The 27,257-nt window shown below is 60.2% G+C and overlaps 1 protein-coding gene across 1 annotated transcript in view; it reads right to left on the bottom strand.

Annotated features, from left to right (window-relative positions):
• Positions 1-5,687: 5,687 nt before the first annotated feature.
• KIAA0040 (KIAA0040 ortholog) overlaps positions 5,688-27,257 on the bottom strand; it is a 28,140-nt gene continuing 6,570 nt past the window's right edge. The window contains exon 2 of the mRNA XM_045838632.1: positions 5,688-8,951. Coding sequence (XP_045694588.1) covers positions 8,549-8,857 — 309 coding nt within the window. The 5' untranslated portion in view covers positions 8,858-8,951 and the 3' untranslated portion in view covers positions 5,688-8,548. The remainder of the gene's footprint in view (positions 8,952-27,257) is intronic.

Raw genomic sequence — 27,257 nt, forward strand, 5'->3', positions numbered from 1 at the left:
CGGACGCTCCGACTCTGTAGGTCTGGGCTGGGGACCACGCCGAGTAGCTCTGGCCCAGCGGTCACCCGCCGGTGGTCTTTCAGCTCTGGACACGTGGGCACGGGCAGTAGCCCCAGCCCCTGCACCCCGTGTCCTCTGACCCCAGCCTTTGTCCCCCACCAGCCGGGACAAGGACTGGGGATAACTGGTTGTGTCTTGCTGCCCTTTGCCTGTAGGACCCACGGTGCCCAGAAGGCTGAGGGTGGAGAAAACCTTAGCTGACCCTTCAAAGGTTCTATGGGAGGCAGAGCAGGAAGTGGGGGGAGGGGAGCTCATTGTCAAAGGATGTTTATCTGACCGGGAACGTTCCGGCCCTCAGGCCGCCTGCCTAACCTCATTTAACTGTGACCAGCTCGCGCCCTGGTGGCTGAAATAGGCCTCAGGAAGGGGTTTCTCCATCACCCTGCGCTCCAGGCGGTCACACGTTTTCTCAGAGTCAGGTTGGAAGCCCCACTGGGGACGAACCGAAGGAAAGAGCAGCTGTCAGAGAAGGGATAAGCTGCCAGCCAGGCACCAGGGTAGAAGCGAGGACACACGTGTCACAAGCATTTAGTCAAGTCATGCAAGATACTCCGAAGCAGTGACACCCAGCCCCTGCCCTCAGTGTGGTGGGGCCGGCCCTGGGGACACGCCAGGACAGTGCGCAGGGGACAGGTTCTCGGGTCTCCCTGCGCGTCAGAATCAGCGGGAGCTGCTGTGTTTGCAGGCCCTGCCCACCTCCGGAGCCTGTGCTTCAACGAGCCTCAGCTGCGCCCTGTGTGCTCGCCCGAGCTTTTTACAGCTCCGGGGAGGCAGCCGGGGAGGTTTCGGGCGGAGGGCAGAGGGCAGAGGTCGCAGACGGGGTGAGGGCCTTGCAATAGGCCTCACGTACGACTGACTTGGTCTGAGCCAGGAACAGTGGGGAAGGGGAGAGAGCTCAGACTGAAGAAGGGTTTGGGAGGAAGAATCGGCAGGACTGGAGGGGCCTGGGCAGTGGGGGCAGGGAGGGGCCCTCCCGTGACAGCTGAGAGCCGGCTCTCTGAAGGCGCTCTGCTGGGGTGGGGCCCCAGAGTGTCTGTCTGTCTGCTTGTGAACTGAGGATTCTCGGGGTTCTGGGACCGCTGAAGCCGGAAGGTGCTGAGGGGGCCAGGGAACACCAGCAAGGGGCTGCAGGCGGGAAGAGGGACCGTTGCTGTGGGTGCAGGGAGAGATCTGAGTGGAAGTGCAGCGTGGCAGGGGGAAGTCAAGTATAAGTGGTGCAAATCTCCTGGCGAAACTTAATCGCTTGCTGGAGGAAGTCCTGCGCGAAAAGAATTCCCAAGTCATTCCTTGAAGCCGCTCGCCAGGGCGATGGAGCGAATCAGGAGGGAAGGAGTTTCTGTGGATGGAGAGCCGCAGCCCTGGCAGGAGGCGCGCTGTTCCCGTCCAGGCCAGGAGATGGCAGTGTCGCCCCGCTCCACCGCCACTTCCTCTCCCCCATAAAGGTGAGTTCTGGGAGTTCCCACTTTTCTTCCTCCCTGGATGATGCGGCCTTGAGAGTCAGCCTGTGGGGCAGCCAACCTGTGCTTGGCCAAAACAGATCAACTGGGAAATCCCTCCAAGAGATGGCCTCGCGAGCCCGGACTCAGCCCTCAACCCGGGCTCACCTGGGTGGTGAGTCAGGTGGGATGGGCGCCGTTGGCTTGATGGAAGGAGGGTGGGGGCGCCTCGGGAAGGGAGTCTAGGCAGTTCCTAATATGCAGAGAAATCCACGCCCCGGGTCCTCCTGGTAGCCGGGCTCTCCGACGGGGAAAGAGCAGAAGGAGGTGGTTTCAGTGCCGGTGTTCAAGGAAGAAGTTAGGTTCCCAGGCCCGCCCACAAAGCCCGTGCCTTCTAGAACACAGCTGAGTGGCAGCGCGCTGGCAGCTAAGGGAGGAACCAGGAAACGGGGGTTTGGCAGTATCGTGATTTAAAGAAAAGAAGGAAACAAAAGGGAATGAAACTAGTTCCTTGTTTCGGTACGTGAAGGAAATGAGCTTTGATTGGAGTGGGCCGAGGAGGCAGATCAGGCGTGCGGAGGGACACCTGAAGGAGCCGGCTGGGCGGTCTGCAAGCGCATGCGCAGAGCGCTCTGTCGGTTCCGACTCGTTCTGAGTGCGTCCAGGGAGGTGCCCACGCCGGCTCGTGGTCGGGACGGAGACGCCTCGTGCCCAGCGGGGATGCTGGGAGAGCGGCGGCTCGGGCTGTGTTGCGTGCCAGGCCTGGGGAGCTGCTTTCTCCTCGGGGCCCCGGTTTCTTCGTTGCCAAACGGGAATGACACCCACCCCGGCTCACGCGCTGCGACGGTCGCTGCAGGAGTCCAGCGGGGGGCCTGGCAGTGCTCTGGCGTCACCGACAGCCCTTGGGCGCCTGGAGGCAGAGTGCCCGGATCTCCGGCCCCAAAACTTCATTGAACGCTTTCGGATTTTCTTCCCCTCGACAGAGGGGTGCCGCTCGCCAGCTCTGAGGTCTGTGCGCCCCGAATACCCACCAGTGGGATTATTAGGGGTCGCTAGTGGAAGGGAGAGAAAGGGCAGAGTGAGAGACAGAGCTTATCACAGGCACGGGGGATCCCTGGTGCGCATGGGAACCGGTTTCCCTGGGGGAGGTGGGAACTGGGCTGCCAGCGGAGGAAGGCGGGAACAGGCGGTGCCTGGGGGAATAGAGGAACCCTCTGGGGCGGCGTTTCCCAGACGGTGTTCCCCGGAACCCTTGCTTCTCCAGGTGCGCTAAGGAAAGAGGGTTGATGGTTCAAGAAGCTTGGGGAATCTGAGCTCAGCAGAGGCGCACCTGTTTCTTACAGGTGCGCCTCTTTCTTCGCTGTTAGAAGCGAAGGTGGTCCGTGCGTTGTGGATCTCGGAGGGGAGAGGGCCATGATGCAGTGTGTTGCCAATGTATCTGACCGTAGAGTTTGTTTGTTTTCTGAGAATCTAGTTACTGCGGTTTCTCCCGAGTGTGATTCAGAACCCACCGGCATTTACCTAGAGCGCCTGTTCCCTGGGCAGGTGTCCGGCCCCGCCCGAGATTCAACAAATCCGGCAGGAGGGTGGAGCGGGCCTGGGGCCTGCACCTGGGAGACACCCCCGGGGCTCCCCCACACCCCGCGTTCCTGTAGCGTGTAGTGCGCAGGCGCCGGGCTACGAGCCAGGGGCTGGAGGTACACCGGTGACTGACACGGCTCCACCCCGGTTCTGATGCGTGCGGGGATGGGGGCGGCGTGCTGGGAGCGTCTGACCTCCCGGAGGAGGGCGAGTCCTGTGTGGTCCGGGCAGCTTCCCTGTGCGTAGTGACGTAAAGTCTGGCACACTTCGCGGACGTGTGTTCCTCACAGCAGCGCGGACAGAATTCTAGAAACCTCTCGTCTGTCCGAGGAGCGCGGCAGTCTCGGCGCAGACAGGTGTGCGAGCACCGTGCGAGATCCAGGGGGTCTTGAGCATCTTGGGGCTGAGGCCCCGGGACGATGAAAAAGATGTTGTTGCAAACGCTTGCCTGGTCTGGCCACCGGGGGGCACTGTCGCCATACGACAGCGGTGGTGGCGGACAGGACAGGTATTAAGGCAAACTCGCTGCTTCTCACTACAAACTGGCGGCCCTTACTCACGGCTGTTCCTCCTGCTGTGGCCAGGGGTGTCCGACCTTTTGGCGTCTCTGCGCCTCACTGGAAGAAGAAGAGCTGTCTTGGGCCACACGTTAAATACACTGTGACACGTACTCACCAAAAAATCTCATCACGTTTCAAGAAAATGTACGGTTTTGTGTTGGGCCGCATTCACAGCCACCCTGGGCCACATGCGGACTGCGGTCGGACACCCCGCACAGCGCAGTGTGTGGTGCAGCGAGTGGATGTGTGGCACCCCGGCGGATAGAGAGTGTGCGTGTTATTTTCAGTCCCTGTCTCCCGTCTGCACCGGGTGACCCTCCGGCCTCTTGCTTTCCTCTCGAGAGTTTCTCCTGCTCTGACTTCTAGTGCACGGCCCTGCTGGGGTCCCCTTCCGCCCTCCCTCAGTAGTCCCACCCCCACGCGCCGACAAGCACTCAGGACAGGCCGGCCCTGCGTTCGCTGCTCTGCGAGCGTCACCTCACTCATGGACTCTGCCACGGGCCACACCGCCTGGTCCCGAGGCCTAGTGCCCACACTGGGGGGTGGTGCAGGGCAGCAGGGGGTGACGCCCCAGCCAGCTCAGAAACAACCGCACACTGTGCAGCTCCACGTGCTGGTCTGTCCCCCCTGCACCCCCCTGCCAGCAGGCTGTGGGCCCCCTAGACAACTTTGTGTTTTGTGGGCACCCGGTAAAGGCTCAGAAGTGCTCTAGAATAAAAACGCCAGAGAGGGAGTTTGGCACATGCACACACCCCGCCCAGTGACGTGCCCTAGGTCCTCGGAAACATCCCTTTCAGCCTACGACAGAGACCCGGAGCTGTGTTGAAGGGACTCTTTATTTCAGTCTTGTAATCCGAATCCTGCGACTTTGGATTTGGTAATGATACCCGGGTCAAAGGCCAAGGAGCCTGTGCAGAGCGTTCTGGCGAGCTGAGAGTGCTCTTGGCATTGTCCAAATCCCGTATGCGTACCCCAAGGTCAGGGCCAAGCCTGGGCAGGGGGAGCTGATGGCATTCAGCTGTGGCCTCCCCTCGGGTGTCCGCAGTGGCAACTCCCCCCACACGGCTTCTGGGCTGCCTGCCCTCCTCTGCTGCGGGAAGGTGTGTGGGTTCCCGGGAAGCAGAGAGCTGCCCGAGGGTCTCTGTCCTCGGCCCCCAGCTGCCAGGGAGTGGCAGGTGCTGGGGAAGGGGGCCCAGGAATCCTCCAGAACTAGAGACACCCCCTGCCTGGGGGAGAGGAGACTGGGGCCTTGCTTGCTCAGCCCCAGCTGGTGGCCGGTGTGTCTGACCCCGCCCCCTCTCTCCAGGAGCTTCCAGACGGACCCCTGGTCTCCAGGATGGCGGCCACTAGCGCGTGTGGCTCTTGAGTGACCGAAACGTGACTGACGTGACTCAGCTCCTGGGCCTTTAATGTCATTAAATTTTAATTGCCCCTGCCGTGCCTGGCCCCCGGCTCCGCGGCGGACGGTGCAGACGCGGAGCAACGCCGTTGTCCCCGGTTCTGCCGGCCGGCACGTCCTGGACGGTCTCTGCCGAGGACCAGCTCGGGGTCCTCGTGGGGGGCGGGGGGGCGGGGCGGGGCCTCTAATCTGGGACACTTCGTGGCTAACGCAAAGCTATGGCCGCCTCGGAAGATGAATCTTTACACCCACCTACACGTGTCTCTCCCCTCTCCCCGCCCCCAGCAGCCCCTAGAGAGGATTTTGATCTCACCCCCTTCCTGGTCTGGAGCTAACTCACAGGTCTTTTTTTTTTTGTTTTTTTACTAAGTCTGTGCCATTCCCCGCTTTTCCTTTAAGCTTTTCCTTTAAGACGACGGTGGCTGGCTGGCCGCATCGAGGGGAGGAGGGCGCGTCTCTGGGCGCTGCCAGGGTGGCGTGTGTGTTCCTGGGGCGCCATGTCGGAGGCCTGTGCCCTGCAGGCGGGGAGGGGCTGCGGGGAGGGGGTACGGGACGACTGGGCCCGTGCAGCCGGCAGGGAGTCGCCCCAGCCGTCCTGGTGTCTGGGGGAAGGTCACACAGAATGCGAGGGAGGAGGCCAGGCGTGGCTTCTATGTTCAAAGTGTTTTACTTAAATAAGTTTTTCTGTTGATGCGTTTGAATCTTCCAGGAAACAAATACTGACAAATACTGTACAACGTGGGCCATTTACATTCTTCTTGAAAAGGCGACGACCTTGCCCTCTGTCCCCCTCCCCCGTGAGAAATACAGAAGCGAATCCGCGGAGCAGGGGGGAGACCTCCGTGGACTGTGGGGCCCCAGCCTGGTGGATGCTGTGGGGACCCCCGGGGGCTGCGCCCCAAGCCTGTGCTGGGTTGGGGAGCCTCTCCTTCACTGTCCTCATTGTCCTTCATCAGCTGAACCCCCCACGACGGGCCAGGCAGGGTCCCACCGAGGCACCCTGGTTGCTGGCGGCAGACCTGGGATACCTGGCACAGAGACTGGGGAAGAAAGGGGGGAGTGGGGATGGGTGGAGGAGTGGGAAGGGGAGGGCAGCCGCCTTGGGATCCTGTCACGCACCCGTGTCTTTACTCAACAGGACCGTGAGGCCCCTCCTGCCCTGGGCGCTGTTCTAGGGGTTCCAGGGAGGGGTGCTGGGGGGGCCGGGTGGGGAAAAGCAAGGCTGCTCAGGGCTGGGGTGCCTCATCCCAGGCTGTGGAAGCGGCTGAGGCATGCATCTCGGGGGGGTTCGTGGCCAGAGCTGGAACGGGTCCATTTGGTGAGACCGGGGACACTGCGCCTGCAGGCGCAGTCCATGTCACTGCAGTGACGGCCACGGCTCTTAATTCAGATGAGCAGCCTGTTGCCATGGCAACCTGTTCCTGGTGCTCTGCTCTCCTGGGTCACATCTGACACCAGTCTCAGCCTCCAGCCCCGTCTCCCCAAGTCACTCATCTTGGGGGGCCTGAGAGGTGGAGACAGGAAGGGCATCCTGTTTGTGGTCAGCGGTAGGTGTGGGGAGATGCTTGGTCGTCCTGTGCTGTCGAGGGGACGGTCAGATGCCCCATGACAAGCTCTCCGTGTGACCAGGGGGTGGAGAACCCGAGGGCGTAGCTTTCTCTGGTCAGACGGGTTTAGGGGTGAGGGGCCTGGTGCCCAGCACACTTGGGGCCACTTAGGGTGACAGGGTGAGCGCAGCTGGCCCCACAGTGTACGCAGGCCTGAGCTCTGCTCCCCGGGGTCCTGAGGTCATCCCCACCTGGTGCCCGCCCTGCACAGCCTGGAGTGGGCCTGCAGGGCAGGCAGCACCCACAGCCCAGGTGAGCAAGCGGGGTGCACTCCCCCCAGCACTGCCTTCTGGAGTTGGGGCTGTGCTACCGTAAGTACCATAGTTTAGCTGCACTGTTGATCAGGTTGCACTTCCCCCACCATTAGCACAGCTTCCGTGGGAAAGTATTTCAGCAGAGCCACCCAGCCGGTCTGCCCGTGACCTCGGACAGCACAGCCCGCTCCTGAGTTGGGAATTGCCCACCCCTGGGACGACCAGCTCGCTCTCCGAGCTGATTGACTCAGCGCCCCCTGCCTTCTGCCCTTGGGGAGATGCTCCCCCACCCCACCGAGGACCTGGTTTACACGTCCTCACGGGCCTCAGGGTGCGCGTGTCCCCTGCCCCTTGGCTCTGCACACACCCCCGCAGAATTTGGGACCCAGCCCCCACCCGCTGCAGCCATGCATGGGCTCACTTAGGAGGCCACTTGGCGGGACTGGCGAGGCCTTGTGAGCTTACCCTTCGTGTGGTCATATAACCCACGGCATCCGCAGGCAGTGAGGTGTCCCCACTGTGTGCAAGGCACTTGCCTGGGCCCCGAGATAAATATCAATGAACCTCTCTCTAGCTTCATCCTGCTGTCACTTACACTGTGTCCTCTGCATCCCACCTGCACTGCACCGCACCTCCAAGGACAACCCTAGGAAGGTGTTCCCAGTGAGGCTGCGCTGGTGATCGTCTGGCCCCCTTCCCCGCTGAACACCCGTGGTTCCGTGGGAGCCACCTCGCCCAGGCGTGGCACCGGCTGCCCAGCACAGGTGCCCGGGGCAGCCCAGCGAAGGGAGCGAAGTAGCCTTGGCCTTCAAGTTCCCACGGCTTTCCAGGAGTCCCCACCCAGAGCTGTGTGTTCTTGCGGGGAGGAGGGCGCCCTACCAGGCGGTTCTGGGGGGCAGCGTCTCAAAGAGAAGAGGGGGCTTGGGCCACTGGGGTGCCTGCCAGTGGCAGCGTGGACCCTGTCGGGGTTGAGAAAACGGCTTTTGATGAATTCTGAGCTTTCCCACCTTAAACTTCCCTCCCAGGGACGGGGGCAGGAGCAGGGGACCTCAGGGGGGTCTGTCTCAATACACCGGGAAGGGGGGCCTGTACCAGGTTGCGGAAATGTCCAGAAGAGGAGGATTTCCAGCGGGAGGCTGCGTGGGGACCCCAGGGGGGGAAGCGCGTCTCTAACCTGAGTAGGAAGTACATGGAGCAGACAGGAGTGGGCAGCCTCGCCTGGTTCTGGGGCTGGGCACGTGTGCCCGAGCCCGGCCAGGCCCGCCTCCCACGAGCCGTTTCTGCGAGAGCAGACAGTGTGCAGTGTGCACAGTGTGTGTGTGAGTCAGGAGGCATGTCTGCACACACGGGTACACACGTTTGTTGTGCTTTTGCATAGGGACTGCGCCGGAGGTCGGCGGGGGGGGACGCCAGAGTCCGCAGCAGTGAGCATTGCTACGGGGCACAGAGCCGCCAAGACAGCGCCGCCCCAGAACCGTCCACGTGTCCCCCCGGGAGCACCCTCCCTGGGGACACTCCGTCCGAGGTTTGCTCCGTGGTCGAGCAGTTCCTCCGTGGGCGTGAGTGCGAGCCGTCAGGGGTCACCTCCCCGTCGCATGCATTGCGGGGCGGCTGGGCCCCCGCCGGTGGACACACCTCTGCTTCCCGCCTGCTAGACGGGCAGCGACGGCCTCTTGTCCATCTGCAGGAGCTTGGGCTGCGCGGAGATCCAGAGGTCTTCCTCGCCCTTCTTCTTCTTCTTCTTCTTCTTCCCCTGCCCCCCCTTGTTCTGCTCGGGCTGCTGGCCGCACCGGCCCGCGCGGCTCCAGCAGCAGTGGCAGCAGACGAACAGCAGGGTGAGGGCCACCAGCAGCGGCAGCGCCAGGATGACGCTCAGGCAGACGGTGTTGAAGAGGCCCTCCTGGTGTTTGGTCACGAGGAGGTCCCAGATGTCACTGAAGAAGTTGTTGACTTTTTCCATGGCTCCGCCCACTGCCAGGTCCTGGGCTCGGGGGACACGGTCTCGCCGGCTGGGAACTCACACCTCCTCCTGCGGCCGTGGGCGCGGGCAGCACCTGAAGGGAGGGAAACAGACCACCGTTCACCAAAACGCAGTGGGATGCACTACCGTTTTCAGTAACGCCGCGGGTTTTAGGCTCAGGAAAGAGGAGGGAATAATTGAGGCTTTCCGGAGGTCGCTGGCGTCATGCTGAGACCCGGTGAGTGAGATAAGTGCACGCATTCGGTCAACACGCATTCCATCTGGTGATTCTCGCTCTGCAGACTCACTGCCTGGGGCTCAGGATGTGAAAATGAAGAGGCTACCGGACCTGGCCCTAGAAGCGGCCCAGCAGTCCTTGGATAGATGAATCAGTGTGTACAGCCAGTGCTGGGGGGGGGGAGTGGGGGCTGGCCCCCAGCCCTCTGTAAGAGCGGTCCCTCCGCTGCAGCCCACCGGGTGGGTATGGGAAACACTCCCCCACCCCCCAGGGACAGCTTCGTAGCTCACCTACGGACACACCTGTGGGAGCTTAGGCGCCAGAAGGAAGGTTGATGTCTGGTGTCTGTCGGGGGACATGGGGGGGCCTTGGACTTCCCCAGGCTGTGACGTCGTCAGTTCTCATCCAGCCTCGCCCCAGCCTTCCTCCCTGTCCCTTCACGGCCCTTCCCTGCTCTGTGCCCCCCGCCCCGTCCTGACGAGGGCTCACCGTGCTCCGCTGGGGGGCCATCTGCTGCTGCTCCCTGTCTCCGTCTCCCTCGCTACCTGTGTCTGCCTGCTGTCCCTCCGCCGAGCATTCCCAGCCCTCCTCCCCGCCGGCCTGTTTCTTTTCAACAGAAAAGGCTCCATCACGGTGCTTGGAAACGGGGCTGGGCCCCAGGATCCCCGGCACCCCTGCCCTGAGCCCAGCTTACAACTGCCTTTGCTCGGGCGGCCGGTCCAGAGCAGCCCGTCTGCCTCTGGCACCTCCTCCGCCACCTCCTCTGTCACCTCCGTTCTCGGCACTTGCGTGTGAGCTCTTAGCGGCTCCTTCGGGTCCGGAGTCTGCAGGTTCTCGTGTCCAAACGAGGCCCGGAGGCCAGGCATGATGCAAGGAAATTTAAGAGACCCCTTGGTGTAAGACATTGCCCAGGACCCAAAGGGTGAAGTCCTTGGTTTTTGGGCTGCAGACCCGAGAGCTCGTCCCAACCAACTCTCCCACTGAAGATGAAGACTCTGAGGCCCAGAGTTGGGGTGGGGGGTGGTGGGGGGGGTGGTGACATGTCTGGGGACACACAGCAGTGACACACACCCAGACCCCCAGACAGTGCGACAGTGCGTCCAGCACCCTGCCGAGGCCGCTGGGCCCGTGGAGGAACGGACGGTGATAATGTCATTTCATAACTGTATCCCACTTGGCAATTTTCCAGTCTCCTCCTTGTGAATTACATCTTTTAAGTGAGCGACGGGGTGGCACACTGTCACTGGAGGGGAGTGCGGGGGGACTGGGGTCCAGAATCACCGCGGGGCCCTGTTTCCCGCCCTCGGGCCTCTTTCCTCGGACAGCACGCTCCGTAGGCATCCCTGCGCCCAGGGCGCGTGTATCCTTCAGAGCCTGCAGGGCCTCGGTCCTGGGCTGCTGGCTGGAGGCCCTGCGCCCTCGCGGTACCATCTGTGCCGCCGTCTAGACCGGCTCCTGCTGCGGGGACATTCGGCCCACGGGAGGGAGTGGGACTCTCGGCTGGCACTCGACTCTTTACGCCGGCTGGTCATTGGGTCTTCGAGACGGCCTTGCCGGGCGGCGGTGGCTACTCCCCAGTCCTGCAGCCGAGGGCCCGGAGGCGGAGGCCCCACAGCCAGTGGGCGGTGGGGTTGGCTGCGCCGGGAAGTTGGTTTCTGACGCCCCCAGGGGGTGGGCCGTTCATGGCGGTCGCTCCAAACCTCCTCTTGCCTCACGTGGAGTCAACCTTCTGGTCAAGCCGCCCGGGACGTACAGAGTCTTAGGACAGCTGGGTGACTTGGTGACTCCCGGGACTGACCTAAATGTTTACCCGGTCTGTTGCAGACAGAGATGGCAGAGAGACCGGTTTCCCATGGTCCGACACTTCACAGGGGCAGGACAGGGAGCAAAAATCCGGCCCTGCCCCAGCGAGGGTTCATCGGAAGCACGTGGCTGCCCAAACCTAACACGACAGGCAGCAAAGAAAACCATTCTGAGAGTGCACAGCCCCCCCCCCCCCGGGGGTCTGCCCACACGCCACCCAGCCCACAGGCCCCCAGTAGAGGAAGCTGCCCGGAACCCTGGAACCCACTGCGACCACTCACTGCCTCGCACGCCACACCGCTGGTCTCTGCACTGCACCGTGACCTTCGCTTTGGCCTCAGCCCGACGGCCCAGTGGTATCCGGCCCATCGAGGGGGATTTCGCTGCTCTGCGGTGGGGAGACTCGGGTGCTTTTCTCTGCTTTGCTCCCACAGGGAAGCTGTCTGGGGGCCCCGCATGGCTCTGGTTCCAGCTAGACAATTAGTGACAGCAAATTTGTTGACAGATTCCATGAAGGTGGAGCTCCTGGAGGGGGACCTTGAAAGGTGAGGGGCATCTTGACAGAAGCGTGGGTCAAGGACGCTCAAAGGTTGCAGGTAGAGGAAGGCTTAGAGGCTGGGCGGAAGCGCAGGGGCCGCCACGGGGGGGCCGGCCTGCGGCTTCAGAGCAGAGGGCTGTGGGCTGTGGCCCCCGGTCAGAGGGCGTGCTCATCTGGGGGCTTTGTGACCAGATGAGAGAGGATGTGGTGACCACAGCTGCCCTCCAGGATGAGAGAGCAGGAGCTGAAGAGCTCTGGAAATGCTTTTAGGGAGTTCTGCACCAACAGACGTGTACTGAGCGCCTAAGATAGGCTGTGTGTTGCGTTAGGTGTCGAGGATTCGGTAACGAAGGAAAAAGATAGGGTCTCTGCTGTCTCAGAACCTCACACGTATGTCCCAGGGGAGCTAGCGCCATGGAGGGATCGTGGCACAAAAGCCAAACGCCAGCACAGCCCAACCTAGGCTGCTCAGTGGCCGAAACAGAAGCGTGGACTTGAACCGTGTGTTTAGCCCAATGTCCCAGGCCCTCCTCCCCCTCCCAGCCCTTGTTTCAAACTTGTCCATCCCACGGCACCTAAAACAGCCTTTGAGTGAATAGATTTCTCTTCAAGCGAAAGCTCAATAATTCACTCCTGGGTTCCTGAAGGCACTTACTGGAACCTGCTCTCCGTATGGCCGCTGAGAGGAGTCGTTAACATTTGGGAATCCAGTCCGGGGTAGATTCGATGGAAAGGCATTCTTTATGTTTTTTTTTTAATCTAAAAACTCTCTTCTAGGCTCCCCCAACCCAGGTTATCTTGCTGAGCTCCGCTAATCAGTAGTGTTTCATGAGTATTTATGGGCCTTGCATTATTAGCATTCCCGGGACGCAGTCAGGTACCTCCTCGGTGGTGTGAACAAAGAGTTAGGGCGTCCACAGACGGTCTTGCACGAGGAACCACACTTCGGGCCTGAGAGATGCATTCTGGGAAACCCAGCTTCTGTTGGCTCTTAGTGGTCACTGACCCTGAAAGACAACTCACCGATTCTTGTAAAACCCGTGTTGGTGCCAACCAACCCCGACTGTTTGGTGGTGGTTGTGGGGGTGGAGGTGAGGCATGAGACGACGGAGGAGTTACTTTCAGTTTACTTGAACCAGAATTATTCGCCTCCGTATTCTCCAGTGTCCAGGTGGGGAGAGTCATTTATTCATTCTATCTTCCAACAGACCTCCACCTGCCCGCGTGTGAGGCGTTGCAGGAGAGTGAGGGTCGTGGGCCTCGAGACCTGGATTTGAGCGCGGGCCCAATCTCTGTGGCCGTGATGAGTGAGCGAACCTCAGCGACAGAAGGAAGCTGATGAGCTTTTCCTGTGCTGCTGTTGAGGATTCAAAGAGCTCAGTGTATTTGGTGCACTTTGTAGCTGCAAAAGGCAATGAGATACCCTCTGCAAAATCGTCGGTTATCTCTGAGTAACAGCAGATTCACAGCTTCGGGCTTTTCTCCTCCATCCCTCATCCCCAGGCCCCACTGCCAGAGGACCGTGGGCCCCCACCCCATTCCAGCAGAAAGGGGCTCCCAGGGAAGTTCCTGGCTGTGGCCAGCCCGCAGGTGATGCCAGAGGACTGCTGGGCTCATGACGTGGGGCTCGGGCCGGGAACCTGGCCCTCTGCAGGCCCTGGCCTCCGTCCTGGGCGTTGGGAGCCCTGGCTGTGTCCAGGGAGGGCCGGGTCCATCCTGGGGAACCAGGAGCTGCCCCAGAGCTGTGTCCAGGGCCGGCCCTCGGACTGGTGGTCCTTCTGGAGCCCCCCAAGTAGGGCTGGGCCACCGTAGTTTGTGCCAGCCTCCCGTTGTTTCTGTGCATCGGATGCGGTGAAACGTGCACACTGTAGAGCAGTGTCTGCTGGCCAGTCGATGCTTTTTAGAGGCATTCAGTTCACGACGGCGCCCCGTGAAAATCCCCGAGGCCAGCTCCGCGGTGGCCGGTGTTCCAGATCTTCAGCCCTTTTGTGAGGGGAGGGGCGAGGGGGGGTGGGGTTCACTTCACTCCCTGAACCTTCAAAGATCCCTGTGCCGCAGCTGCAGACTCCTGGGTGTGTGTGGCCAGCTGGGGACACGGACCTCCCCTTGCGCCTTTCCTCACGGCTCCCGCTGAGCCCCCCGCCCTGGGCTGCGGTCACGGCTGTGCTTGCTGCTGTCCCTACTCAGCACCTCGGGGCCAGCATGGTGGGCGCCCGGCCACTCTGGGAGTCAAAGATGCAGATGGCTGGCTGCTCTCCTGGAGGCCCCGATTCCGCAGGTCAGAGCACACATCCAGGAGGATGCTGGGTCCCAAATCTCCGTATCAGCAGGTTGGCCGCCGATCCTTTCCCATGAGCACAGGGGCCTTGTGGTGAGTGAAGAGAGGATCTTGGGGGGGGGGGGGCGGAATACCGAGTGACGGGCCCTGGGGTCAAGCTCTGTGTCAGGGACACGGAGCAGCCTAGTGGGAGGGGCGGGCCCTGGGACCTGGAGCGGGTTTCAGGGGAGAGTGGTTCTAAGGGAGTGGCAAGGAGGACAGGTGTCTGCCCCGCCGTCCGGGCAGGGACTACTTATGGAGCGCGCGTCATGTGCTGGGAGCCGCGAAGGGTGCTGGGCATCCGAGGGCCTGCGGCCCGATCCCTGCCTTCTCATGCTCGTCCGAGAACCCAGCAGACCCGTGGGAAGGTGCAGTCTCGGAAAGTGCTAGAAGGGGAGGCCTGGGGGAAGTCAGGGCAGGCTCCGGGTGGGATGACCTTGCTGAGACCCGAACTACACAAACAGCCAACGCCGGTCGGGGTGACTGGAAAAGCCCTGAGACGTCGACTCAGCTTCCGCAGAGGCTTTGCAAGTGACAGGCCTGACAGGCTTCCCTCCAACCCCAGACGAACCCTCCCGCAGACGCCGTTTCCCGGGAAGAGCCTTGGAGGTTAGGGCCGGGGGTTCGGTTGTCGGCGCACTAAGCAGTGTCCCTTCTGAAGGTCTGGGAACACAGAGAAACGGTGCCCTTGTGCTTTTTTTCAGACGAACAACCAGGCCCCTTGCTTCTCCTGAAGAGAACCAGAAAGGACCGAGTGGCTGGAGGCAGCGGCAGCGAGTGGGGTGACAGCGTGGCGACCAGGCCCACGAGGCAGGCGGCCCCGCAGCCACAGGGCCTCCGAGCTGTGTCAGGGGCTGCTGTTCCCTGCTGAACCGTAGGTCTTACACGAGCAGGGGACCCGATCGGTCTGCGGTTGTGAAGGACACTGCCACTGAGGCGAGAGACACTGGCTGTCGCAGGCGGCAGTGGAAAGAAGGAGGCAACTATTGTCGTTCGGGGCCCAGTGGTAGCTGGGACCGACCGGGTGAGGGTGGCACCCGAGGGCCCAGCCCAGCTCTAACCTCCAAGGCACACCCGCATCTCTCGCCTGACCACTGTGACGGCTTCCCAGCCAGCCTCCGGGGCTCCTGCGCCCTCTCCAGGGCCTGTCTCCCATGCGAGCCAGATCAGATCCCACCCCAAGCCCTGGACACGCCTGTTTACTCCGGGCCTGCCCACCCCCCAGGACCTGGTCTGTCCCCTTGGTACACGGTCTCTCAGCTCGCGGCCTGCCTGACGGCTCATCACGCTCAGAGCGCGCAGTTCAAGGGCACTTCTGCTGAAACAGAACCTCAACGGTTGCCCCTCCCAGAGGTCTTTCCTAACCCAGCCATCTGGCCAGCCGCTCCAGACCTTCCTGTCTCTCAGCCCTGGCAGGAGGAACTTCTCGTTTGCACACGGTGCTCCCGTCACTTTAGTTTGCACCCTTTGCTGCGGTGCTCCTGGGCTGGGAGCGGGGAGGAGGACAGGGCCCGCGCCCCTCGCCCCGTTTGGATGCCCGGAGCCTATGTGGATGAATGAAGTCATGCCAGTGAACCCGGAGGTCCTCAGAGGACAGGAATCTTGAAAAAAGTGTCCCTCAGTCAACCCAGGTCACTGGGGAGGGAGAGCAGGAGTGACCAAGGGCCTAGAACAGTGACCGTCAGTCTCGTCCGTGGCCAGACTGGGATGACAGTGACCCGCTGTTGAGTCCCCAGCCAACTAATTCATTTCGGGAGGAAATAAGGATCGGGAAAACCCCCATCACTGAAGGCAGCAGGGAGTGGGCGTGCGGCCTTTATCAGCTCCCCGGTGATCACCCACCTTCCTCTTGCTCAGCCACCGAGGGCTCGGGGTAGCCGGGACCTTCTGATAACGAGGGGTCCTGCCTCATTGCTGTGTGCTCTATTTCAGGTTCAGCGGGAAGGAAAATTAAAAAGCTCCATCCATTTCACTCCAGGTTCGAATGAGTCAGTCTTTCAATCAATCAGGGATTGATTAAGCTATGCGAGGGAATGCAGGGGAGGCAAAAGACACCCTCTCTCCTTAAAGACGATACCAGGAAAATTATTAGAGAGCAGTTCAGAACAGTGGAGAGAGTCGACAAAGGTGTTTTTACCTGGGCTTCCCCTGACTTTCTGCTACGGGAGACTCCCTTGCCACTGGGTCTCCGTTCCTCTCTGCACCCTCTTCTCTCTCTCCCTCCCGATGACGTCGTCTCCAAAGGGTCCACACCTCGGACTTGGCCAATAGTCAGTCTTTTTCAGTCACCCTTCGGGCGAGGCGCTGGGTCCCGTCTGCTCCTCTGAAAATCCCAGCCGCGCTAAATAGGACTGAACCCAGTCAGTATTTCCAGCCCGTTAGCAGGTCAACAACTTCCTATCTTTCCGTCGCTGAGATCATCCAGGAAACTTTCTGGTGTGTGTTCTCCTGAGTCAGAGCACTCAGAGTCAAGCAGTTCGCCTCCTCTGCTAACATAGTGCGGAGTCTGGGCAACATTCACTGAAGCACGTTTTCGGTTTTCTCCCCTGCAAATCGATAGGAGCGCACCTCTCAAAGGGTTGGGCGTTTTATCCGTTGTGCTGCTTCATGCGAGCCTGAGGACCCCGCACAGTGCCTCGCAGAGAGGGGGCAGGAAGGGTTTGTTGGATGGACGGATGGATGAATGAGTGGATGGATGGATAATGAATGAATGGATGGGAGGATGAATGAATGAGTGAGTGAATGAATGCATTGCTGGGGAGAATAGAAAAGATACCATGCGTGGAAAGCAAGCCCCTGAAGTGCACCTCGCACAGTGGGTGCCTCACAATAGCCTTGAAAACGACGGAACACTGAATTTATTACAATACTGCTCATATTGTGTGGGAGGTGAAAAGACCCACTTGAAGAACTGTTCTGTCATAGCCAGAGCTGGGTCGGCTTTTCCCCACCCTGGTTTCAAGAGCCAGCCAGCCAACGCCGAGGGAACCAGGGCAGACGCGCTGGCTGGCCCTCCGCCCTCTGGCTCCGTGTCCGTCAGTCCGTCCCCAGCCGCGCCTCCCTTTCAGCCCTCCGACCTCCAGGTCCGGTTTCTCAGGAGCGCCTTGTTCTGCCTGTCAGGCCCCCCCTTCTCCTCTTCATTTCAGCCAGAACGCGCGCTTGTTCCCCTCCGCCTGGCCTCTCCTGACACAGATACCTCAGGAGGCCAGGGCCTCAAGACGGAGCGTTGGCAAAGTGTCTTATCACCTTCCGCAGGGACAGGGGAGGGTCTGTTGCAGCAAAAAGCCACCATTCATTGTGCCCTAAGAATACAACTCTGGGTGTCCAACCAAGCAAGGTTGGACAGACACAGCCTGTTCCAGAGGGCGGGCCTCTGTGTTCCCATTATACAGACAGGCAAAGCGAGGCTACTGGAGATTAAGTGATTTGCCCAAGGCCATGCAGCTGCTAGACTACGGAAGAGGTTTGACTGTCGTCCCAAGACCCCGCTGTGACTGCCGTCTGCACAGCCAGCATCCCCAGGGAGCCGAGGACTCCAGTCTCGACCTTGTCCTCTGGGACGAGGGGTGTTCACCCGCTCCTTCGCCCATTAGCCAGTGTGAAGCCTGCACCCCACTCCTGATTAGTGACGACACCCTCTGGGGCTCAGCAGCTCGCGTTTTTGTAGGACCAAACGTGCAGAAGAGAAGCACAGAACAACACCACGTGCGACAGTGGGCATTGGGCATGACACCCGACTCACAGGCCCCTTTACGTCTTTATTTATCTATTGCCTCTCCAGATTGCATGTGAAGTTCTCGATCTTTAGCTAGTCCTAGACATGGCCACGCTGTCCTCCCTCACAGGACCAGTGGACCTCTGTTCCCTCCCCCCTCCTGACCCTGTCCCCCCTGCCTGCTCACCGGTCCTGTGCCCTACCTGGTCCCCGCAGGCATGTCACGCCTGTGGCCCTGGACCGCCCACTCCTGTGCAGTAGCGACCACGCTACCCGCCCTTGGTGCCACCGTGTGTGGAGGGGAGAGCCGCCCAGGGGGCTGGGAATAGAGAAGCGAGGGCCCCAGGCACCACCTCCTCTCCAGCTTGAGGGCCTGACCTTGGTCTGGGCTAATCAGTGAAGTGATGAGGAGGAGGGCGTTTGCAGGAGCAGTGAACACACAGCAACACACCCCCAGGACGACACCAGAGGGTGGCCGAGGGGGCAGTCCCAGGACCCAGTCAGGGTCTCTGTCCAGTGGTCCTCCCAGCGCCTGGCCTCAGGCCCGTCAGTTCTACTTCCTGAGCCCTGCCCCCATCCCAGCTACGAGGCCGTCACGCAGCCGAGACATGTCCAAAGACTGCTGTGAAGAACACGCAAAACGTGCGTGTGGAAAGGACACCGAGGAGGGAAAATCGAGATCTAAATGCAAGGTAGTGGCGTGGTAGAGGAGCAGGCGAACAAGCTGAACTGCAGCTCAGATGGGAACTCCGGGTGCCTCTTGCCCGCACTGCCTGACCACCGACACCCCCCGCCCCCCCCCCCCCCGCCCTTTGTGACTCCGCATCCCTGTAAGCCCCGTCTCTAACGGGGAGAGCTGCAGCACACACAGTGACAGCCGTCTGTGAGTATCTGATCCAACCACATCCTGGTGTTAGTGCTAATAAAACCTGTAGCCATGGTTACAGGGCCATTCCTTGGCTGCACGGTTCTCATTTTTGTTTTTCAAAGCTATTTGGTAAGGGCTTGGAGCGCGTGTGGGTGGGTGTGGCGAGTGCCCAGGTAAAGTTTTATTTTTAGCGATGGTGAGCCCAGGCTCTGAGGTCACCTTGAGCAGGGAAGGGGGGCAACCGGGGGGTGCAGGGCGGTGCCTGCCTTCTTCCCAAAATAAGGGGGAGGCTCGGTCGCTGACGGCTGAGTCTTCCCACGTCATCTCCTCTTGGAGGGAAGAGTGTTTTTTGAAAAAGCAAGAAGACAACCAAGCCCTTGTGTGATTCTGGTTCTCCCACACAGGTGGTGATTAAAAAATAGACCTTAAATTTGGAGTTGCATCATTTGGCTTAATGTCGCCGCAGACGGGAACTCAGCGTTCCACGGACCTAGCGGCAGTCACCGAACGGCTGATGTACTTTTCTCGGCGGCGGTCAAGGGGCGAGGTGGGTAGGCCGGAACACTCGAAAACTAACGGGGTGGCAAAAATATACAATCGTGCAACTCAACAGCAATACAGATACGGCTTTCTTTTCCTTCCCGTTGCCTCCCTTCGTTGAGTGTTAACTGAGGTTCAGGACAATTACAAGCCCAGAGCCACTGTGCTGTGATCTTAAGGCCTGAAACGTGAAGGCCAAACCATCGAGGGAGGAGGGAGCAGAAATAGCCTCATTCCAGAGGAGCCCACGGTGCAGGGGTGGGGGGGTGTTCACATTCTGTCTGTTTCAGTTCAACTCTGCATCCCTCAGGTCGAATGCAGATTTCCCCCTGACCTTTCCCCTGACCTTTCCCCCCACAAATTTTGATTAAGTCACTGGCGGTGCACGCAGAGGACCTGTGTGAGTGTCCCGAAGTGGTCCCCGGGCACCCACTCAGGCCCACGGCCCCTTCTTCCTCTGAAACGGGTGGCATTTTCTCAGCGGCATCAGATGCCGAGTTAGACACCTCTGTGCTAATACACCATTACTGCCGGGCCCCTGTCACAGAGACACTCTGGAGTGGCCACTGGCCTCGCCCTATCCCCGGTCCCCTCGGTTTGCCTGCCCCGGCCCCCAGACGCCTTCCTCTCGGCCCCTGAAACGCCCCCTGCCCCCCGCCCCCCGCCCAAGGGGGCTGCGGGCGCCCACTGTAATGTCTGCAGATAAGTGATGTGGGGGGAAGGACAGGAGGACCTGTTTAAGCGGTGAACTGTGTGGGGGCGGAGGGGTAGCCCCACAGATGCTAACACGCGTGTACACACACACACACACACACACACACACCCTTTCCTCGGCCTCAACCCCGCACCCCTCCACAGGCACCGTCTCTGTTCCGTCCTGGCCCGTCCTGACTCCAGAGAGTGCGAGCCTGGGGGGACCGAAGGGCCGAGACGACAGCCCGCCTCCCTCCAGCCCCGTCCCCATCCCCGGTGTTCTTCCGTCCAGGCCACACACGCAGCCGCTTTCTTGTGTGTCCGTCAGACGCCGTCCCCGCTTTGGAGACGGCGGAACAGAGGCCCACGGCCACCAAAGGCCCTTCCCAAGGACACAAACGTTAAGTAAGTCACCGGTGGGACTTGGAGCCGGCTCCTCAGGCTGGGGCCCACGAGCGTCCCCGCTCCCCCGGCCCCCAGGCAACCGTTCGCCAAGAGGTCGGCCCGTGACCACCCACAGGAGCCTGAACCGGTGCAGCCGGAGAAAAGTCCAAGCCAGACCTGGGCCCTGCGGGTTCTCCCTGGAGGAGGGCGCATCGTGAGGACCCCTGTCCCCTCCTCTGGCTGCCCCCAGCCAACCGCAGGCCCCGGGCCCCCTCCTGCCTCCTGGCTGGCCGAGGCAGGGCCACTCGTTCAGCGCGTTTGCTCTATCGAACCGTCCCCACCCAGTGGCCTCTTTCTTCAAGCCCCTGATAGTCTGATTTTAAAAAGTGCATTCTGGGCTGCCCCCGGGAGATAAAGCCTGCAGGCCGCCGCACCATGAGGCCGCCATGCCATGAGGCCACCCCGCAGAGAGAGGGGACAGGTCTAAGTCACCCGCCTCATCGTCCCGCTCCCAGGGGCCCGTGTGGTTTCCAAAGAGTCCACCCTAAAGCTCGCAGGTCTCCAGGCAGCACGAACAGGGGCCTGGCAAGCACGTGACCCCCTCCAACCTGCGGGCAGTCCAAGGGGCCTGAAGCTCTTGGGAAATTTGCTCCCATGAGTGGAGGGCTTCCCGCTTCCCATCCAGAATGGATGGATGGACAGACGGACATGCATCCGTCCATCCCCTACCCCTACACCTGGCGGCAGTGACCTGGCGGCAGTGACCTGGCTGTGGAGCGGTGCTGGGCAACCTGGGTGCTCCCTGTGCCAGGTGGCCCGGGCTTCCCAGGGCTGGCCGGGCACGGGGCATGTCCGCCCTGCGGAGCCAGCTCTAAGAAGCACGTTCGATCCTCCTGTGCCTGGAGGCGATGGCCCCGGTGCTGCATCTGTGGCTGACCTCTGGGTGACCCGGGGGGAGGGGGAGGTCTGTGCAGAGTAGGTGTGAGGCTCCCTCTGCACATAAAGATGCTGCTGCATGCGTACCGTTCTTGTATATGAAGAGGCTGATAGTACAAATAACAATTATTTGCACCCATAAAAGGTGCCATTTGAATTATTTTTCCTGAAGTTGCACATGGATTTTTATATCAAGAAGTGCTAGTTAAGTTTATACTATGTGTGTTAGGTTTATACCAACAGGGAGAGGAGGGAGAACACAGAGGTGTAGGAAGGGGTTCTTAACTGAACAGAGTTTCTTCATGAAACTTTGAACTCTCCTGCCAGGGGATGGTCCAAACCCCTGAACCCCCAAACCTCGGGTTCCTCATGCCTGAGATGGGAAACTAATGAGCTCACCGACTTCCTCACCATCCAGTGTTGTGGTAAGAGTCAGCTAATAATACCATGAGAGTTCTTTGTAAATGGAAGGTGCCCTTCTGAGTTTAATTTCCAAAAACAATCAACAGCCATTAGAGGCTAAAATGAATATCAGAAAATCCTAAGTGCACGCACAATGGGAAAGGAGAGGGACCAATATTGGTTGGGGTTTGAAGGGGAGTGGGGCGCTCAGAGGAGATGCAGGTTGTGCTGCGCCCTGTGCTGAATGTCACCACATGGGGGGCTGGATATTCAGAGAGACAGGGAAGTTGGGGGGCACTGGAGAGGAAGGGGCAGCAAGAGCAGGGGCTCAGAGGCCGGCACATGCGGAGTGTGGCACTGGGGTGACAGTGCAGAAAGGCTCTGCGGAAGAGCGTGGGATGAGGTGGTCCAGGCATGGCTGGGGACATTACAGACAGCTGGGAAGGCCAGACAGAGGTGTCATGGGTCCCAGGGAGGCCCCCAAAGCTGGTGAGCAGGGGACATAGCAGTGTCGGTGTTTCAGATGCCACATTCTATGCCTGAGCTCACTTGTCAATCAAAGTGTGCCTGGGCCAGAGCAGGGGATGTTGTGGGGTTAAGCTCCCCTCCTGGGCTCAGCAAATATTACAAATATTGCAATGAAAAAAAAAATCTTTGCCCTGGCTGGTGTGGCTCAGTGGATTGAGTGCTGGCCTGAGAAACACAGGGTCACTGGTTTGATTCTCAGTCAGGGCACGTGCCTGGGTTGCGGGCCAGGTCCCCAGTAGGGGGCACACAAGAGACAACCACACATTGATATTTCCTTCTCTTTCTCCCTGCTTTCCCCTCTTTGTAAAAATAAAAATAAAAAATCTTAAAAAAAAGAGAAAAAAACTTTTATTAATAGCTTACTTTCTGCCTTAGACAAAAATCTGATTATGAGCCGAAATGAAATATCACCAAACCAATCAGGAAGAAATGGCTATTTATCTCCCGCTCCCTTGGGGCGGGAGAGTGGGGATAAAAGCTGCGCGGTAATCACTCCCCCAGTCTTCCGCTGACACCCGACCTGGCTGGCGCTGTTTGTTTGTGGTTGGGGAGAGTCCATCAAGGACCCTGCACTGATAGCTCGTCTTAATTTCTCAAAGGCTCTTGCAAACATTTCTCCATTCAGCCCCCGGTCACGTGGGCAGGGGAAGGCTTCCTCGGCCTAGTTCGCAGATGAACACGCTGAAGAGCAGACGCGAGTTCAGAATCCTTTTACAACGGCAGAGCTGGTCAGGGGCTGAGGGCTGGGGCTCTGCTCTCCTGCTTTCCCAGCGGGAGGCTCTCTCACTCGACCAGTTCCTAAAAAGCCCCGGGAACGTGAGCAGACGGGCAACCAGTCACTTCTGCCGGTCCACACCCTTTCGTTTCTTGGGCTCCACGGGCTTTGTGGTCTCTGTTGTTTGGAGACTCACCGGAGCTTCTTTACCTGGAACCCCAGCCTCCCCCGTCCCACCCCAATCACCGCCCCGAATCTCCTGGCCCCTCTCATGTTCCCCTCGGGGAGCCCTCCCTGTGCCCCGACGACCGCCTGCAGCCTGCTGTAGGCCCAGGGTTTTTGCTCGGTCGTCTCCCTTCCTTTCTAGGCAGATGGGCTCCCCTCACCGCATCCCCAGCAGCTGGGGCAGGTTTTGCTCTTGGCAAATATTCCCCGAGTTAACGAGTGAACACTTTTGCAGATGAGGAAACGGGGGCTCGCTCGCAGCCACTCAGGACCATGTGGCTGTGCTCCCCCCAGATGTCCGGCGGTCACTTCACTCGGCCCCGCGGGGTTCTGGGTGCACGCACAGCGCTGTGGGCGGGTAGCAGACACTCAGGGGAAAACCATCCCCGCGCTGGAATGCTGACATTCTGGATCTGGAGAACTCTCTCGGCCTGGGCTCGGGTGCCAGTGTGTGCGGGCATTCCAGAGTGTGAGTGTGCCCTGTGGGCCTCTCGGGGCGACTGGCTGCTTCTGAATCTCTGGAGACGCCCGTTGTGCCGAGGGCAGAGGTGACAGAAGGGAGGCCTGACACCCGTGATCGCCGGCCTCCGCAGGAGATGGGCGTCAGCCTCTCGGGGTGGGGGACCACCCTGAGTATTGACACAACTCCCGTGGGAAGCAAGGTGTGGTGTCGGGAAGCCCCGCCCAGCTGTGTTCCAGACACTTCAGTGTCCGTGGGTGGGCATTTCGTTGGTGGTTCCCGACCGCCGGGCCGATTGCGTCGGGTCAGCGTGTGTGCAGCGCCGGCGTCTTGCTGCCTCGCTGTCACTACTGCACGAGGCTCTCCCTGTTGTTTCCCCCGGGGTGGGGGGACACTCTGCGATTCTTCCTTCCTTCCCTGAGCCTGGGTCGCTGACGCAACGAGGCCGGAAGGGCCACGGACTGCCGCGTCGCCCGCTGCCCGAGGTGCAGCTGCAGACAGTTCCACGCACAGGCGTTGGGCGCCCACCTGGTGCAGGAGGACGGGACCCCACTCTCTTGTCTAAGGCTTTCCCAGGCACTGCTGCACCTGCCAGCCACCTGGGCCGGGGGTTCCAAAGGGAGTGAAAGGTAATAGACTGTGACCTCGAGGAATCTGTTTTTTGTCGGGGAAATGGATGAGCCCAGGACCAGAACAAGAACGTGTGGCTAGTTAAGGGGCCTAGCAAACAGACGGTTACAGGAGCAGCAAGGAGGAATCTGTCAGCTCTGAGGAGGAATCTGGGCGAGGCTTCAAGGAGGGCGTGACTTGGGTTGGCACCTGGGAGGGGGCACAATGGATGATGCAGTGGGAGGAGGATGGGAAGACGGGGTTCCAGGTCGCTCAGGAAAGTGCGGCTGGCTCAGAGAAGGAGTCCAGTCAAGGGGGAGCCCGGGCTGCAGCCAGAGCTGGAGGCTTCCAGGCTCCTGCTGTTGCCACGGTGATGCTCCAATGCTCCCTCCAGCCCACAGGTGCCATCCATGCAACAGCCCGGCCGCAGGTGTGGGGCGGCGTCTGAGCTTGTGGCCCAGGAGAAGGGCTGCTCCAGGACACCGGCTCTTCCCCCTCCGGAGTCCAGGGACAGAGCTGGGGGTGATGGGTGACGTGCTGGGCTGAGGTCCTTATGGGACGTTTTCTGTGTTTGGCCACAAAAGCAAATGACTGTGCAAGAAAACTTCAGTGGCTGGGGAGTCCGCATCCTTCTTCCCCCACTTGAAACTCACTTTATCCCTCTGTGTATTCTCAAGTTTGGTGGGAATCCTGGTGTCGACTCCGGGGTCACAGGGTGAACAAAGCTGGTTCCAGTGGCTCCAGGTCAAAGGGACCACCCCCCTCTCACCCTCACCGCCCTCCCCATCACATACACACACGCACTCGGCCTGCCCATGCAGCAGTCTTGCTAACATTTAGCACGAGGTTGGTAGACACCAAACCAGGCATTTGTCCGAGGGGGAAGCCTCCACCAGAGGCTGCATGTGGGAAGCCCACGAGGTGGATGTAACCAGGGAATGGACTCTGTTTCCTTCGCAGCTTCCCAGATTCAAAGCACATCCCCCCTCTGTCCTCACCCCACCGGCATTACCCCTGTTAGGTGGACAAGCCTGGGTCAAAGCCCAGCCCCCCATTCACTGTCTGTCTGCTCATCTCCCTTCCCTGATCCCTGGGCTGCGTCCGTTTTGAGAGCGTCTATGAGTGGACATCGAGGACCCCGGCACTAGAGTCACGTGCCAGTGTGACAGGGGTTGGAAGTTCTGCCAGCAGAAGCAGATGGGCCTGTGTTTGTTGGGGAACCTGTGTTTAATGAGCAGCTACTATGTCCCAGATACTATGCACCGGGAATACAACAAAGAGTGGCACCCAAGGGCGACGGGGAGAGAGGCAGATCTTCCTGAGGGTCACCAAGGTTTATAAAGAAAGCAATACTGGAGCCAGGGGAAGGGCACTCAGCTCCTGGTAGAGACCTCGGTTTCCTCATCTGTGAAATGGGGGTAGTAGTTGACCTGTCGTGAGGGTTAAACGGGAGGGAGGAGGAGTGAGGGGGTTACCGCAGCGTCTGGCACACGTACATGCGTACCACATTTCATAAATGTTACTGTCGTCACCTGCTGCTTCCTACGTGGTCACACCCAAGGGACTTATAATTTACCCAAACAGTCTCTTCGTCAAGCATCCAAATAGCCCTGTATCTCTAGGGCCACAAGAGGCCGTATCTCTCATTAATGTGTAAGACCCACGGCAACAAATGTGGGGCCAGGCGCAGAAAAGTGTGCCACTTCGTATGCATATTTCCTTCAAGAAAGGCAAGTGAATCACGAGTGTGCTGGTGAGAATGTGGGGGAAGGGAACATAGTCTGGCGGGTCCTCAAAAAGCTCAACTACGGAATCACCCTACGGATCACCCAGCATTTCCACCCCTCGTTGTGCCCGGAGCAACTGCACACGGGTCCTTGTACACGCGCACTCACCACAGCCAGAAGGTCCATCGACCGATGAACACGGAAACAGACTGCGCCGTGTGCCCACGATGGAATACTGCTTGGCCACGAAAAAGCACGCAATGCCAGTAGACCCTAAATCCTGGATGAACCTTGAAGACATTGTGCTACATGAAAAGGCCAGGCCCAGCCCTGGCTGGCGTAGCTCAGTGGATTGAGCGCAGGCTGCGAACCAAAGTGTCGCAGGTTCGATTCCCAGACAGGGTACATGCCTGGGTTGCAGGCCATGACCCCCAGCAACCACACATTGATGTCTCTATCTCCCACCCTTCCCTCTCTTAAAAATAAATAAATAAAATCTTAAAAAAAAAAAAAAGGCCAGGCCCAAGAGCTCACACACGGCAGGGTCCATGTGTGTGGAAGAGCAGAAGGGGCAGGCCCACCCCGACCACACGCATGGGGAGGCTGCCAGGGGCTGGGAAGGGGAAGAGGGGGGATGGGGGTGGCGGCTTCGTGGGCACAGGGCCATCCTGGGGGTGACGAGGGCGTTGTGGAACTACACAGAGGTGGTGGTTACACAGCATTGTGGGTGTACAAATGCCACGGAATTGCTCACTTTAAAAAACAGTTAAATGTAGGTGAGGTGAATCCCTCCTCGATTAAAAAAATAGGGAAGGAGAGAACGCGAAATTTCCTGAAAGCTAATAGATGGTGAATAGCGCGGTTTCTGTTAGGAGTTGCTTAGGAGACAGAGAACGTCACGGTCGTGTTTTCAGAGCGAGTCCTCCGCTCACCACAGAGCCAGAGGTCCAGGGGCCACACACCTCGGTGGCTTCCGCGTGCCCACGGAAGGGGCGTCATGTTACACCGCGACACGCTGACTCCTGGAAACTGCGGGTCAGGAAGGAGCATCAGACCTTCTTCCCCTGCGGCACGCGCCCGTGACAGTGTTTGCTTCCCCTGTCCCAGAGGGGGGTGGGGGGGGCGCGCGGGGCGTCTGTCTGGAAATGAGGTGTTCTTTCCACGGCTGGGGGGGCAAGCCCGTGCCACCCAGCCGCCGGAAACGGCACAGTCGGCCCTGTCCTCGGAGGGGCCGACGGCGTCACAGGACGGCGTCTGGGTGCGGGGCGGTGCACGGGCCCTTCCCACCCCCCGTGGAGGGCTCATGATGGGACGGGCGGGTCACCCGCTGGGCAGGGCGAACGTCCCAGGTCAGGAGTGGAAGGCAGAGCAGCAGGAGGGACTCTGGATGTCCATCAGGCACTTATGAGAAAGGGGCTCGATTGATGGGGGAGTGTCTCAGTGTCACCCGTGGTCCCACACATAAGGTTGAATACACAACCTGACGGGCTGGGGAAGCAGCCAGGTGGGTGGGCAGCCTCGACGGCTGTCATTTCTATGCACTGCGAATTCTCAGCCCCACTCTCCGGCAGATGGCTGCAGAGGGCGTCGCCTGCACACTGAAAATTCGAGGGAGCTGAGAAAGGTTGGGCGAGGTTCGTTTACTCCCGGTCCCTGATCACTGGGAAGGTCACTGTGGCCCCGGCATTAGGTCCTGGGAGAT

This window comes from Phyllostomus hastatus, unplaced genomic scaffold, assembly GCF_019186645.2.
Source record: "Phyllostomus hastatus isolate PE091 unplaced genomic scaffold, TTU_PhHast_1.1 phas_contig_283, whole genome shotgun sequence".
Classification (NCBI taxonomy): Eukaryota; Metazoa; Chordata; class Mammalia; order Chiroptera; family Phyllostomidae; genus Phyllostomus; species Phyllostomus hastatus.